Source organism: Protopterus annectens, chromosome 2.part1, assembly GCF_019279795.1.
Source record: "Protopterus annectens isolate FY-2018-M chromosome 2.part1, PAN1.0, whole genome shotgun sequence".
NCBI lineage: Eukaryota > Metazoa > Chordata > Ceratodontiformes > Protopteridae > Protopterus > Protopterus annectens.
The window spans coordinates 1,985,662,360-1,985,675,720 of record NC_056729.1 but is presented as its reverse complement, the minus strand read 5'-3'; the positions used below and the strand labels follow the sequence as shown (position 1 = coordinate 1,985,675,720).

At 38.8% G+C, this 13,361-nt stretch overlaps 1 protein-coding gene across 1 annotated transcript in view; it reads right to left on the bottom strand.

Annotated features, from left to right (window-relative positions):
• Nucleotides 1-13,361, bottom strand: part of SREK1IP1 (SREK1 interacting protein 1) — a 535,004-nt gene that overhangs the window by 233,233 nt on the left and 288,410 nt on the right. The window contains exon 3 of the mRNA XM_044063652.1: nt 6,123-6,260. Within this exon, the coding sequence (XP_043919587.1) occupies nt 6,123-6,260 (138 nt within the window). The remainder of the gene's footprint in view (nt 1-6,122; nt 6,261-13,361) is intronic.

Sequence of the window (13,361 nt, the reverse complement as noted above, 5' to 3'; positions counted from 1 at the left end):
TACCCTTCCTGGAGTCCGAGAATGAAACAAAAAGCTGGTCTGATTTTCTGAAATCTTTTGTTCTATCCAAATAAAATCTGAGCTGTCTGTGAACATCAAGTTTGTGCAGCATATACTCTAAATTGTTCAACTGGTTGGGGAAGAAGACTATCAATAATCTGGTTGTGATTGATTTCAGTGCAAACTTTGGGCAAAAATGAGGGGTTTGTTCTAAGTGAGAGACTGTCAGCATGGAATATCAAATATGGAGGCTTGATGGATAAAGCCTGAATCTCTGACACTCTGCGGGCAGAAGTAATAGCTACCAGAAAGATGGGTCTTCCATGACAAAAATTTGAGGTCACAAGAGAAAGCTGGTTCAAATGGTGCAGAATTATCCAGGAAAGCATACTATTTACAATTCCATGGAGAAAAGGGAGATTTCACAGGTGGTCTAATATGAAAAGTCCCTTTGAGAAAAGCTTTGGATAACTTGTGAGACATGATATTCAACCCTTCAAATCCAAAATGAAAATTAGAAATAGCAGCCAACTGAACACGAACTGTTGCTGCTGCAGCTCCTTTGTTAAAATCAGTCAAGAACTGTAAAATGGAGGCCATAGGGGCTTGGTAAGGATCAATATTATTTTTAGAAGCCCATATAGAAAATTTTTTCCATTTGCTAAGATATAGCTTCCTAGTAGTAGATTTATGAGAAGATAAAATGATCTGTTTTTGTCTCATTGGAGAGGTTATGGAACCTGGCTATGATGGGAATTGGAGCAGCCAAGCTGTCAACTTCAGGGACTGCAGAGAGGGATGAAGATCCCCTGACGAGTGTGTCAGTAGGTCTGGAACAGGGTCCAGAATCCAAGGGTCCTCCAAAAGATGAAGTCGAAGGAAGGGGAACCAAATCTGACAAGGCCAATGAGGGGCTATTAGAAAGATGGTCCTTCCCAGGGTTTTTGCTTTCTGTAGAACCTTGGGTATCAAAGGGATTGGTAGAAATGCACAGAGGAGACCCGGAGGCCAATCGTGTACGAGTGCATCCCTTGGGGCTTCTCCCGGAGGGGGAATCAGGGAAAAGTAACGTCTGCATTTCATGTTCATGTGACTGGCAAAAAGGTCGCAGCAAGGCTGGCCCCACCAGCGGAACATCCTGTCCGCTATTTCTTTCTTGAGGGAGCACTCATGGGGCAACAAGATAGCCCTGCTGAACTTGTCTGCCATCATGTTGGAGTTCCCTGGGATGTGCGCTGCCAACAGAAAGCCCTGGGTGGAAACAGCCCACTGCCATACTCTGACAGCCTCACGACAAAGTGGGTACTACCTGGTTCCTCCTTGTTTGTTCAAATACCAGACCACTGACATGCTGTCTGTCTGAATCGCAATCGTACCCAGAGGAATAGAGTCCTGAAAGTACTGCAACGCCAGAAGTACTGCTCTCATCTTCAGGACACTGATATGCAGATGCGTCTCTTGACTGATCCATGTGCCTTGGGCTGTCTTTCCCTGAAAATACCCCCCCATCAGGGAGGTGTCCGTGGTCACTGTGGCCGCTGGAGGGGGTAGCACAAATGGACGTCCTATTGTGATGAAGTGAGGTCAACCACCACTGAAGGTCCTTTTTGCAGGAATTTGTGATCATTATAGTGTGAGACATGGGAAGCTCTTGGTAAGACCATTGAGTGAACAACAGCCATTGTAGAATCTGCATGTGCATACGAGCTTGTGGTATGGCTAGAATTGCTGCTGCCATCATGCCTAATAACTTCAGAACTTCGGATGCTGGTGCTCTGTCTTTTGATATCAGAACGATGAAATGCTGATGAAGAAAAAAGTCTCTTTCTACTGGAAGCCTTAGTGTGGTGGTGGCGGTGTCCAACTCTGCCCCGATAAAAATTATATGCTGCGATGGTGACAAGGCAGATTTTTCTGAGTTGATTGCAATGCCCAGATGATTGCAGAGTGACAGAGTGGACTCCCTGGCCTGAATGAGTTGATACCTGGTGGTGGCGGTAAGGAGCCAATTGTCTAGGTATGGAAACACTTGGAATCCTAGATGGCTCAGGTGAGCTGTGACCACTGCCATGCATTTGGTGAACACTCTGGGGGCTGTAGTGAGAACAAAGGGCAGGGCTCGAAACTGGTAATGATTGGCTCCCACCCAGAAGCACAGATGATCCCTGGATAGCCTGGCCATTTTTATGTGGTAGTACGCATCCTTGAGATCTATCGAGCACATCCAATCATCTTTCCCTAAGAAGGGAAGTACAGACTGAAGCATGACCATCTGTAACTTCTCTTTCTTTACATATTGGTTCAGTCTGCTGAGGTCTAATAGGGGTCTCCAGTCCCCCATTTTCTTTGGAATCAAAAAGAATCTTGAGTAAGTTCCGGATCCTGTCTGGTCTGCTGGGACTGGTTGGATGACTCTTTCTTAGCAATGTTTGGACCTCTACTGTTGGCTATTCCTGTAACTGGGTGGAACATCCGGGATTTTTCTTATGGGTGGAAGGAGTGTGGCAAATGGGATGAAGTATCCTTTGGAAATGATACTCTGTACTCAGCTGTCTTTTGTTATTTTGAGCCAGGCGTCTGGATACGAAAATAAGCAACCCCCGACTGCCTCCAGAGCAGGACAGTCAGGCCTCCTCTCAGGAGCGCTGGTAGGGCTTCCCAGAGAAGTGATCTCTGTCACCCTGGTGTTGCGGGCCCCCTCTGCCGTGAAGGCGGCGTTTTCCATTATTGCCCCCTCCTCTGCCTCTTGAGGGGGGGGGGTTCACCACGTGTGTCCTGAAAGGCTCCTTTGGCTTTTCGGAACCACATTTTTCCTCCCCTTTGACCGTTAGGGTAGGTTCGGGTAGGGGTGGAAAAATGGACCCCGACGGCAGACGGAGTCTTTCCATCCTGTTCACACCTGGTTACGGTTTACTTCACTTTAGGCCCGAAGAGGGACGAGCCATCAAAGGGAGTGCTCACGAAGGATGACTTGAAGGGCTCCGCGAAGGAAATCAACCACATCCAGGAGTGTCTCCTAAGAGCATCTCCTGTACCCGATGCCCTACTCATTCCATCAGCTGCATAAGAGATGAGGCGCATGGATGCGTTGACTACAGAATTGAGGGTAGCAAGCTGAGCGGCAACTTTGTCGGAAGCTCCTGCAGCTACTGTACCCTGAAGAGTATCTCCTAGCTCCTTAAGGAGATCTCTTCGTAACCTGGTAAAATGGGTTAAATAGTTGAGCGAAGAAAGAGCAAAGGTCGCTGAACTAAACATGCGCTTTCCATATCTATCCATAATCCTGGAGTCTCTGTTAGGAGGATAGATAGATGAGGAAGTCTCAGACATTTCCTTTTTGGTGGCTGCCGCCACCACCATGATCAACTGGAACACCTTTTGTTAAAAATGGTTTGTCAAGGGGGCAGAAATTAATTTATTAGGCCACCTAGGGACAGGCTACATAGTATCCGGAGATTCCCATGCCCTTCGTGAGACCAGCTGCATCAGCTCATTGAAGGGCGGAGACACCCAAGAGGTTGAGACCCGAAAGCCTTCAGGAGAACTGACTCATCCTCAGTAGGGCTTTTGGACTGCCAGTCACCCCTCTGCCTAAGGATTTCAAGTATCTCAGCAAATGAGATATCCTCAGAGGGGGACCGTGGGGACCCTTCTGACTCATCCAAGTCAGTATCTGATGTTAGAGACTCCTGAAGGGAGTCTAGCTGTTTCCTCTTACACACTCTCTTCCTGGGAATCTCATCAGTGGAAACTTCTAGTGAGGTCTCGGAAGAGCAGGGGCCTCCCAATGGGGCTTGCTGAGGCTCTGGGTCTCTACGCTTGGTAAGGATGTATGAGGCAGAAGCAGACACAGGTGCTTTAGGGGAGGAGGAAGGCAGACCTGAGGTCGAGGATGTCTTAGGAGACATGACTCTCCTCATGGCATCAAAAGCACCTCTGCTCCGATGTGAGGGAACCGACGGATCCGAAGATACAATCGATACCCCCGGCACCGGGACAGTGGGCTCTGAACCAGAGGTAGGAGCCGAGCTCATCTGAGCTGAAGCTCCGAGAGGGAGAGTTGGAACTGATAAGTCGGTCAGACTATCCTCCTTGGACTCGACTAGAGTGAGTCGACCCCTAGAGTCCTTGATCGGCACCGAAGACATCAGAGTGCACAGAGCCAAAGACACTAGAACAGGCTTCGGCTCCGAGGGTTCCACTATCATCAGGTCTGAAGGACCAGCATGGCTCAGAGGAGGAATAGTTTGAACTGGTGCAAGGATCTTCAGCTCCGAAGCCATTTGGGTCGAAGCCGATAACATTTTTGCCAAGGCTAGTGCCAATAACAGCTTCTGCACCACACGATCCACATCCAGATCTGACAGGCTGATAGAGGACCGAGAGCAGCGCACCGAAGGTGATACAGACTGAAATAATGTACTCTTTGGAGCTTCGGACACCGGCTCTGAAAGGAAAAGACTGTCGGTTTCGATGGGAGTGGAGCCGAAGTCGAAGATTTTTTTGATTTCGTAGAGTCCGAAGTCTTGGAAGACTTTGAGAACTTGCAGGATCCATCTTGGTCATTCAAAGCTTCTTGAAACAAAGGTTTCAACAGCCCTCTGTCGATAAGTTTTCTCTTCCTTTCCTGAAGGACCCTTAAGGAGAAGGAATGACAAATAGCACAGCTGTCTTGCAAATGCAGGGCTCCTAGACAGCATACACAATTCAAGTGGCTGTCTGTTACAGACATCTTTTGGCCACACTTTGGGCATGTCTTAAACCCAGACTTGGGATGCTTGTCTTGGTCTGCTATTGGAAAACTTGGAGAAGAATTACTGTCACACAAAACAATTCTACAGTAATCAGCTACCAAAAAAGCCTTAAACAATATCAGGCTAAATCACGCACACACACACACACACACACACACACACACACACACACACACACACACACACACCGAAATGCAATGTAAATATAAATGCAAATATAAACGTGACAGGGAAAAGCCTTTATTGTCACCGCAACTTTTGAAACACACAATAGCAGGCTATACAGAAAAAGGAGATAATTGCTAAGATATAATATCCTGTCTAAATATCTAATCAGACAAAATTACTGTTAATAATAAAACTCTAACAGTAATTATAAATTTAAGCCTTTCCTAAACAAACTGAAGGCTAAATACACTACACAGAAAAACTACACACTAAAAAGTTGCAAAATAGTGCCAAAGGTCACTGACTAAGCACACTCTACTGACTAGCAAAGAGTTTAAACTAGGCCTAAAACGAGAGGCCAACTAGAAAAAAGTTTTAAACAGACTAAGGGAAGGGACTAAAGTACAGTAACACACAGTATAAAGCTGTAAGAGCTTTAATAAACTACCTAAGCTATTTAAACTATCTAACTATGTAAATATAAGTAAGAAATAAGTAGAAAAACAATTTTACTGGCCTGAGCTAATGCAGAACCTCCGATCTACTGCAGCGGCAAACTAGAGCCGAGGTAATTCCAAGTGCATCATGGGATAGGGATAGGGACTTGGCCTCGAGCTATTTGAAGACCTCGAACTTTGCAATTGGCCGTATCAGAGCAGAGGGATCGGCTCCGAACCCATCAGTAAAGAATGAACGTCGAGAACAAAAAAAATAGTTAAAAGTTTTAACAAAAAGTAAAAAAAAAAGGTTAATGCTCCATTTTAAAAGTGAACAAAAGTCACAAGACAGTCAATAAAAACAATTTTTCCCATCTAAAATATTCAAGTTTCACATAAAAAAGCAAAGTTTCTGTCACAAAAAAGTAAAATGAAAGTTTTTTTCCTCAAAGCAAACTTACCTGCCCAGCAATGGAACATCGTTTGCAAACTGTCGATACTTAAAAACCCACAGAGCATAACTCTCCTTGGTGTCAGGAAAGCTCTGAAAGGCTTCAACTCAAGACGACTTGACTGTTTGGATGTTTGGAAAGTACCCTGAAAGCTTTGAAAGCTGTCCAGCTGTTGAATCCTTAGCAGGATTCAACCTATAAGGCTACTGCAGCAGTGATCAAACAAAAAAAATCAGGAATACACCTACAATCTACAAAAACACTGTGAAATTATTATAGCTGGATATATTTAGAAGGAAGAATGAACTAACTTTGCACTACAGGATTCAGCTTTCCAAGTTCATCCTCCTCCTCACTGTCTCCGCTACTTGTGCTGCTTACATCCAAAACAATGTCTCTCATAGGATCAACGCGAAGAAAATTTCGACATTCAAATGTCAAATGGCCAGCTGAAATTAAAAAAAAAAATGTTTAAGACTGCATGCATAAGCAACACTGCTCTTTTATTTAAGATGTCAGTTATTTTTCTGCATATGATAAACAAAATAAGTAACGGTTATATTTTATGAACAGCACATTATCAAGGTGAAGGTTCTCTCTGAAAAGATCTGGTTACCAGACCAGCATGACCTTCAAAGATGGGTAAAATAGACAAATTAAACTTAAAAGTGGACAATATAAAAGAATTAAAAGAAGATACTACCAAACAAATAACATTACTGTTTAGTAAACTACCCAGATTGCTGCTTTGGAAGATAGACGACACTGAGAATAGAACCAGGAGAAACAACATAAAAATCTATGGCATCCCGAAGCAGAAGGAGGGGGACAATATGATTAATTTCCTGACTTCTTGGATTCCTAAAATCCTAAATCTACCTGAAGCACTATCCCTTGGGATAGAAAGGGCACACGTCTTTAACTACAACTTCTGTATGCAGTAAAAACAGCCATCCAAGATCTATTATTGTAAGTCTTATCTCCACTCAAGACAAAGACCTTGTTTTAAGAACTGGCTGGTTCCTTGATCCATTAAAAATTGGTGACCAAGCTATCAGGTTTGATGACGACTTTTCACCCCTTGTAATGTCTAAAAGAAGAGCATGTGTTCCTGTAATAAAAGTCATTAAAAAAAGGAAGGAATCAAAGCACAACTCATATTCCCAGCAAGAAAAAGACTACCCCTACCAGAAGGAAAAGAAAGATTTTGACTCTCTCAAAGAAGCATCCAAATTTGTCCAAAAAAAGTACCTTTTAAGTCAACGTGAACTCATGGATTCTTCAATGAACTTAAAAAGACAATCTTCCAAAAAATTAGTGGACTATTATAGAAAAAAAGAAACCCAGAGACAAATGATTAGACATAAATTCACATTTCATTCAAGTTTTTTTCTCCCTTCTAAATAACGTGGAATCATACACAGAAGGTAATTTAACTTTTTTCTCTCGTATTATCTGTCCCACAACAATTCTAACTTTATAAATAATATAGATTACTCAAAAGTAAAGTAAATCAAAATGTTATCCAACTGCAAACTACTACTTTAGACTTTTATCTCTTTACATACATGGCATAGCACTAGTGAAATAGTATAAAATCATTTACTCATTTCATATATTTATATATATATTTGTTTTATATTCTATACTTATTTCTCATGTATGTGCCTTCCCTTTCTGTTTTAGTCCTAGTGTCAGATTATATAATCACTGCAGGAAACAGAAATGCTTACTGTGTTATATTTAAGAAATTAAAAAGAAAGTGGTGACATTTCATTATTTTATATATACACACACACACACATTTACTGCTTAATTGAACTTCTGAAATGTGCTTCATTTAGCTAATATACCTTACAGCTGTGTATGGTTGGTAATTTGCAACCTTTATTTTAAATATTCATCATTGTACTAGTTATGCTTAAAATATTTACTTCACTAGAAACTTCCGGCCTACTTACTTTCTTGATGAAATTTTGACAACTTCTGTGACAAGCTCAAATTTCTAAAGGCTTTAGGTAGCTCACAGACTTATGAAAAGCAATCTGCGCTGTCTTCCAGGAAGTAGGCATGACCTCTGAACCTGTTTGTCTTCACTGAACTCTAACAGCCAATCAGATTCAAGAATGATCATTTGAGCTGTGTTTTCATTCATTTACCAATTATTTTTTATCTAAAAAGTCTTATAAGCATATGTTATACTGTAAACAGTGATTTATTTAATTTGAATTACATTTATATTTAAATAAGAATTACATATATGTTAAATGCATCTTTTTTCCTGTCTGCTTGAATGATACTACAGTCTTGTATTTACTCATAGCAACAAACAATTATTAGGATTAATCAATTTATTGTAGTCCATTTATATAAAAATAATTTTATTTTTTTATTTTATTTAGCATTTGTTAACCAGGAAAAGTCTGACTTGAAACAAAGCCAATTTTCAGTGGAGGCCCGGGCAGAAATGCTCCAGACGCATGTCTTTGTAACATGGGAGGAAACCGGAGCACCCGAAGACAACCCACACGAACGCAGGGAGGACCATGCAGGCTCCGCATAGAAGGCACTCCAGCCAAGAATCGAACCAGAGAACATCTTGCTGTGAGGAGACAATGCTACTACTACACCACTGTGCCACTGATACAATTTTAAGAAACTGTACACAGCTTCATGTTCTTAGTTCATGTATACATAGTTTATTAAACTGATTTTTTTTTGTATGTTTTTAATGTACAAGCAGTTTCCCTTCTGCTTGCTATTAACCTGCAGTAGCTAGGAAGTCCCACTAGATGTCATGAGAGGGTTAGTTTCTGGCTTCTATGAGAGATGTAGTAAGCCTGGATATAGTTATCCATGCAGAAAGTTATTAAAATATACAGTTTTATTTTCAAATTTAGAGTTTTTAATTGTCCATAACAGTTTTAAAAATGTATTTGTCATAATGAGCCAAGGAAAGCACTTTTCAATTTTACTTATAATAGTCTCCATCAAATGATGATATTTAACATTATATCTATTAATGTCAATGGGTTGAACAACCCCATGACAAGGAGTAGTGTCATCAAATATTTAATGCTACATAAAGCCGATTTTGCATTCATTCAGGAATCCCACTTAGTAACTGAAGATCTAAACAAATTAACCTTTAAGAATTATAAGATTTTGGTAAGTTTCAACTATAATCACAAAAGAAGAGGTGTCTTCATTTTAAACAGAAAATCAAAGAAAATTCCAGAAATAGTTGACTCATACTCAAGCAATAATGGTATGCTTGCTTTAGTCATACTACAGCTAAATAAAAAGATGTACACTTTTACAAACACCCACTGGATACTGGGTATTGGGACTAAAACTGTGAGAAAAAATGTAGACACCATAACATTAAAGTCTAAAGGTGAGCTACAATTAGCAGGTGATTTTAATTGTATCTTGTCCTCCACTGATACCACAAGTTCTAAGACCTTCAAGATGTATGTCCCCTGTTGCCAAGCACTTGAACTACATAAAAGACAGAAACCTAATTGACATTGACGGTATATAAATATTACCCTTCATGAAGTATTCTCACTACTCTTACAGATTTGACACACATACTAACATATACAAAGTCTTTGTAACCAGTTCTTTACTGGTCAAAACTGATAATGAAATGCTGACATCATGCCCTATGTCTGACCACAATGCTATCACATTCAGTGTAACACTTAATACTGACCCCTTAAATGTCTGGCAAAGACTACCTGCTTATCTAGAACAGTACAAGGATTTAAAGAATGGTTTCTAGATGAAATAAAGCTTTATCTACATGCCAATAATAATGGAGTGGTTTCGGATATTATCCTATGGGGCACTTTAAAGGTAGTTTTACATGGTAAAGTCAAATGTTGACATACAAAATAAAAGGAAAGAGTGGGGTAAAAAACTAGTAGACATACAAAAAGAAATCGATGAACTAACTAAAACTAAAACTTGCATCAAATGACAAATCTGCATTAGCTGACATATGCAAACTGAACAAAGAATATCTGGATATTATGCAGCATAAAACATCACTAAATCTGGAAAAAATCAGATTACAATCCTACTCAATCCCAAAAGTATGCACAGGATTGTGATTAGATCTAAATATTTAAATGAAAAAGTCATGTAAAAGAAATAATCTACACTAGAAATAATCAGACTATCAAAGTTACAGATCTAAAAATATCTTACGTTTTAAAAAAAATTACAAGAATATTAATAATAATATCTCATCTACAAGTGATAACAAAAGCATAGACAACTTTCTTGCTAATAACATTCAAAAGAAGCTATCCAAACACAACATAAATAACACAGACAAACCCTTTCCCTTTAAAGAATTAAAGGAACAAATAAAAAATATTAAGACAAAAAAGGCACCAGAGCTGGATGGTCTAATTCTGGAATTTTGCAAACATTTATCCGAGAGCATCTTGAAAATCTTACTCAATGCATTCCAAGAAGTTAAAACTACAGCAAACATCCATCCCTCATGGAAATATTCTATCATCTCTCCCATCCTAAAACCAAATAAAGAGCCCAACCTTTGCACATCATACTGACCAATTTATTTGCTTAACACTGATTACAAGATCTTCATGTCTATCTTAGCAGACAGATTAAATAATATTCTTTCAATATTAATTCATGACGACCAAACTGGGTTTATCAAAAACAGAAAGGTACAAGACAACGTAAATAGATTACTGTCCTTAATAGACTTAGCAAACAAGAAAAAAATGAGCTTTCTATTTTAAGCCTTAATACAGATAAAGCTTTAGACTCCCCTAAGTTGGTCATATCTGTTTAAAGCAATGCAAAAATACAATTTCTCCTGAAACTCTATAGGATTAATTTAAAAAACTAGATGAAAAATCCATAGTCTATGTAAAGATGGGAGCTTATCTATCTAGCCCATTCGAAATATTAAGAGGTACTAAATAGGGGTGCCCCCTCTCCCCATTACTCTTTGCCTTGGCTACTGAGCCTCTTGCAATTATTTTAGAAATAATGACAGCGTTAAAAGATATAAAGTGTCAGGCAAATTATCCCCCAAGATACAACTGTTTGCCAATGACCTACTGATGACTTCTAATGATATTGAAAATTAGGTAGATCACCTATTACATAATCTAGACTTATTTGCAAACATCTCTGGTCTAAAATTTAATCACAACAAAACTCTGGCACTTCTAGTAAATACAAATGTTACAATGAAACTTGGATCAAAAAGAGACAAACTGGGAGGGCACGCATATTAAACATCTAGGTATCATTATTGAATCTAACTACAAAAAATCACTCATCGAATTATCAACAACTTATAAACTCAATTACTAGTCTAACTGACAGTTGGAACAGACTATTCTTCACATCTGAAGACAGACTAACTTTAATCAAAATGATACTGTTACCTAAAATCTTATTCATTGGCCAAGCTCTAATAATTTCCCCACCTGTTAAAATTATTAAACAGAAAATGAATAACTTACTACTCAGCTTCCATTGGTATCCCAAGAATTTCTTTTCTATGGCACACCACAAGCTGGGATAAAGGAGGGATAGGGTTTCCAAATATTGATTTTTATTTAAACTCTGCATTTATAACATAGTGTTGCTTTGGAATAATACTTCTAATACATCATATTGGAAATCAATACATGAAACCTTACTTCTAAATAGTAATAAGACATTGCTTGAACCACATACTCAAATACATACAAACATCTTTATATGGATTTTAAAAATATCCACGGTGGTGCAGTGGTAGCATTGTTGCCTCACAGCAAGAGGTTCTGCCGTTTGATTCTCGGCTTGGGAGTGCCTTCTGTGTGGAGTCTGCATGTCCTCCCCGTAGTTGAGTGGGCGCTCGAAAGACATGCGTTGAATGGGCGTGCCTTCGTTGAAGGTTGGGCGTCGGGCTGGCAACTCGACACCATAAAAACCAACTGCCAATCATTAGCGGACCAGAGTTCCACTGTGGTGACCCCTAACTGGGAAAAGCCGAAAGACAAACAACAACAACAACATTCAAAGTGAAAGGTCAAAACTTGTTCTCACACCTCTTACAACCAAATATTGGTGTTTTTAAAAAGTTTGTTTTCTAATCAATTAATTAAGAATTTATTAATAATTATGTTTCCTATTGCTTATACAAATGAACGTTTGATATCTTTTGATACACAGAAAATTACCTATTATATTGGAATCAATTTCTCTCAGCTAATAAAACAAGTTCTGCAGACTATCTGATCAGCAGATATAGTTTTCAAAATTGCAACTGGCTGGACATCCAATCTTATAAGGATTTTATACGTACTAAGCTCGTACCCTCATTAGAGGCATACAATAAGACTAACTTAAAAATCTTGGATTTTATCTCAACAATTAATAGCTCACCCAAGAACACTGCATACATATCTGCTGTTTACAAAATTCTCAAATTATTTTAGCAAAACAGATGCTTCTTTTTTGGAATTATTCAAGTAAAGCTAATAGACAAGTATTCTCAGAAAAAGATAAAAAAAAACTTTGTTTACAGTCGGTGAAGGAATCCACAACTTCCCTGTTCTAGCGTGTATATACATGGAAATTTTTACATAGATGTTTTTTCACCCCACATAGACTAGCAATAATGTACAAGAAAGATGAAATGAAAAGCTGGAGATGTGAACACCCTGATGCTGACTGGATACATATGGTTGTTAATTGCAAAATAATTTCCCCATTTTGGTTATACTTCAAATATCTTTGTAAAGCTGTATGGAATGACAACTGCATAACTTCTGACTCCCTTATCCTTTTCAATGTTCCTGAAGTCATTCCTAAAAATCAAACATTTTTACTACGGTCTATCCTCTTTATAGCAAGAAAAATTGTTGCTAAAAATTGGAAATCCCAATTTACTCCTGTCTTTAAAGTTGAGTTTATTTATCTTGTGAAATACATTTGTAAGAATGAGATTGCTACCATAAAAGCAAGGACTAACACAACAACTCATTATTTAATTGCTTGGACAAAATTGTCTAATTTGTTAGCAAAATATTAAGTGTTCTCCTATGTGTATTGTATTTTTTAGTTGTTATGGACATTGTATATAGTTTTTTTTTGTTATTATACTATTAAGTTATTGTGTTATAAAATGAATAAAAACATTTTGGAAAAAAAGATCTAACATTCTATAACCAATACTTTGTTGGTGTAGTCCTTAAAAAATGTTCTGTAATTGTAAATCACGTACGTCTCCACTTAATATCTAAAATGTCACCTTCAACTCAGTTAAGTGACTTTATTCTGGCATCAACCATTTGCATTTGTTCCCAGTGTTTAAAAAGGTATTAAACATGCACTGTACATGTGAAACATTCACTGGGCTAGATTCAATAAAGCCTACACTAAGTGTACACTGTTCGAGTGAGCAGACAACACAGACATAATATGCACACCTTCTTCCTCCTAATTTTAGTTTTCCTACTGATATTCTTGCAGATTTAAATACTGACAGGGATTCATAAAGGCTACCACAA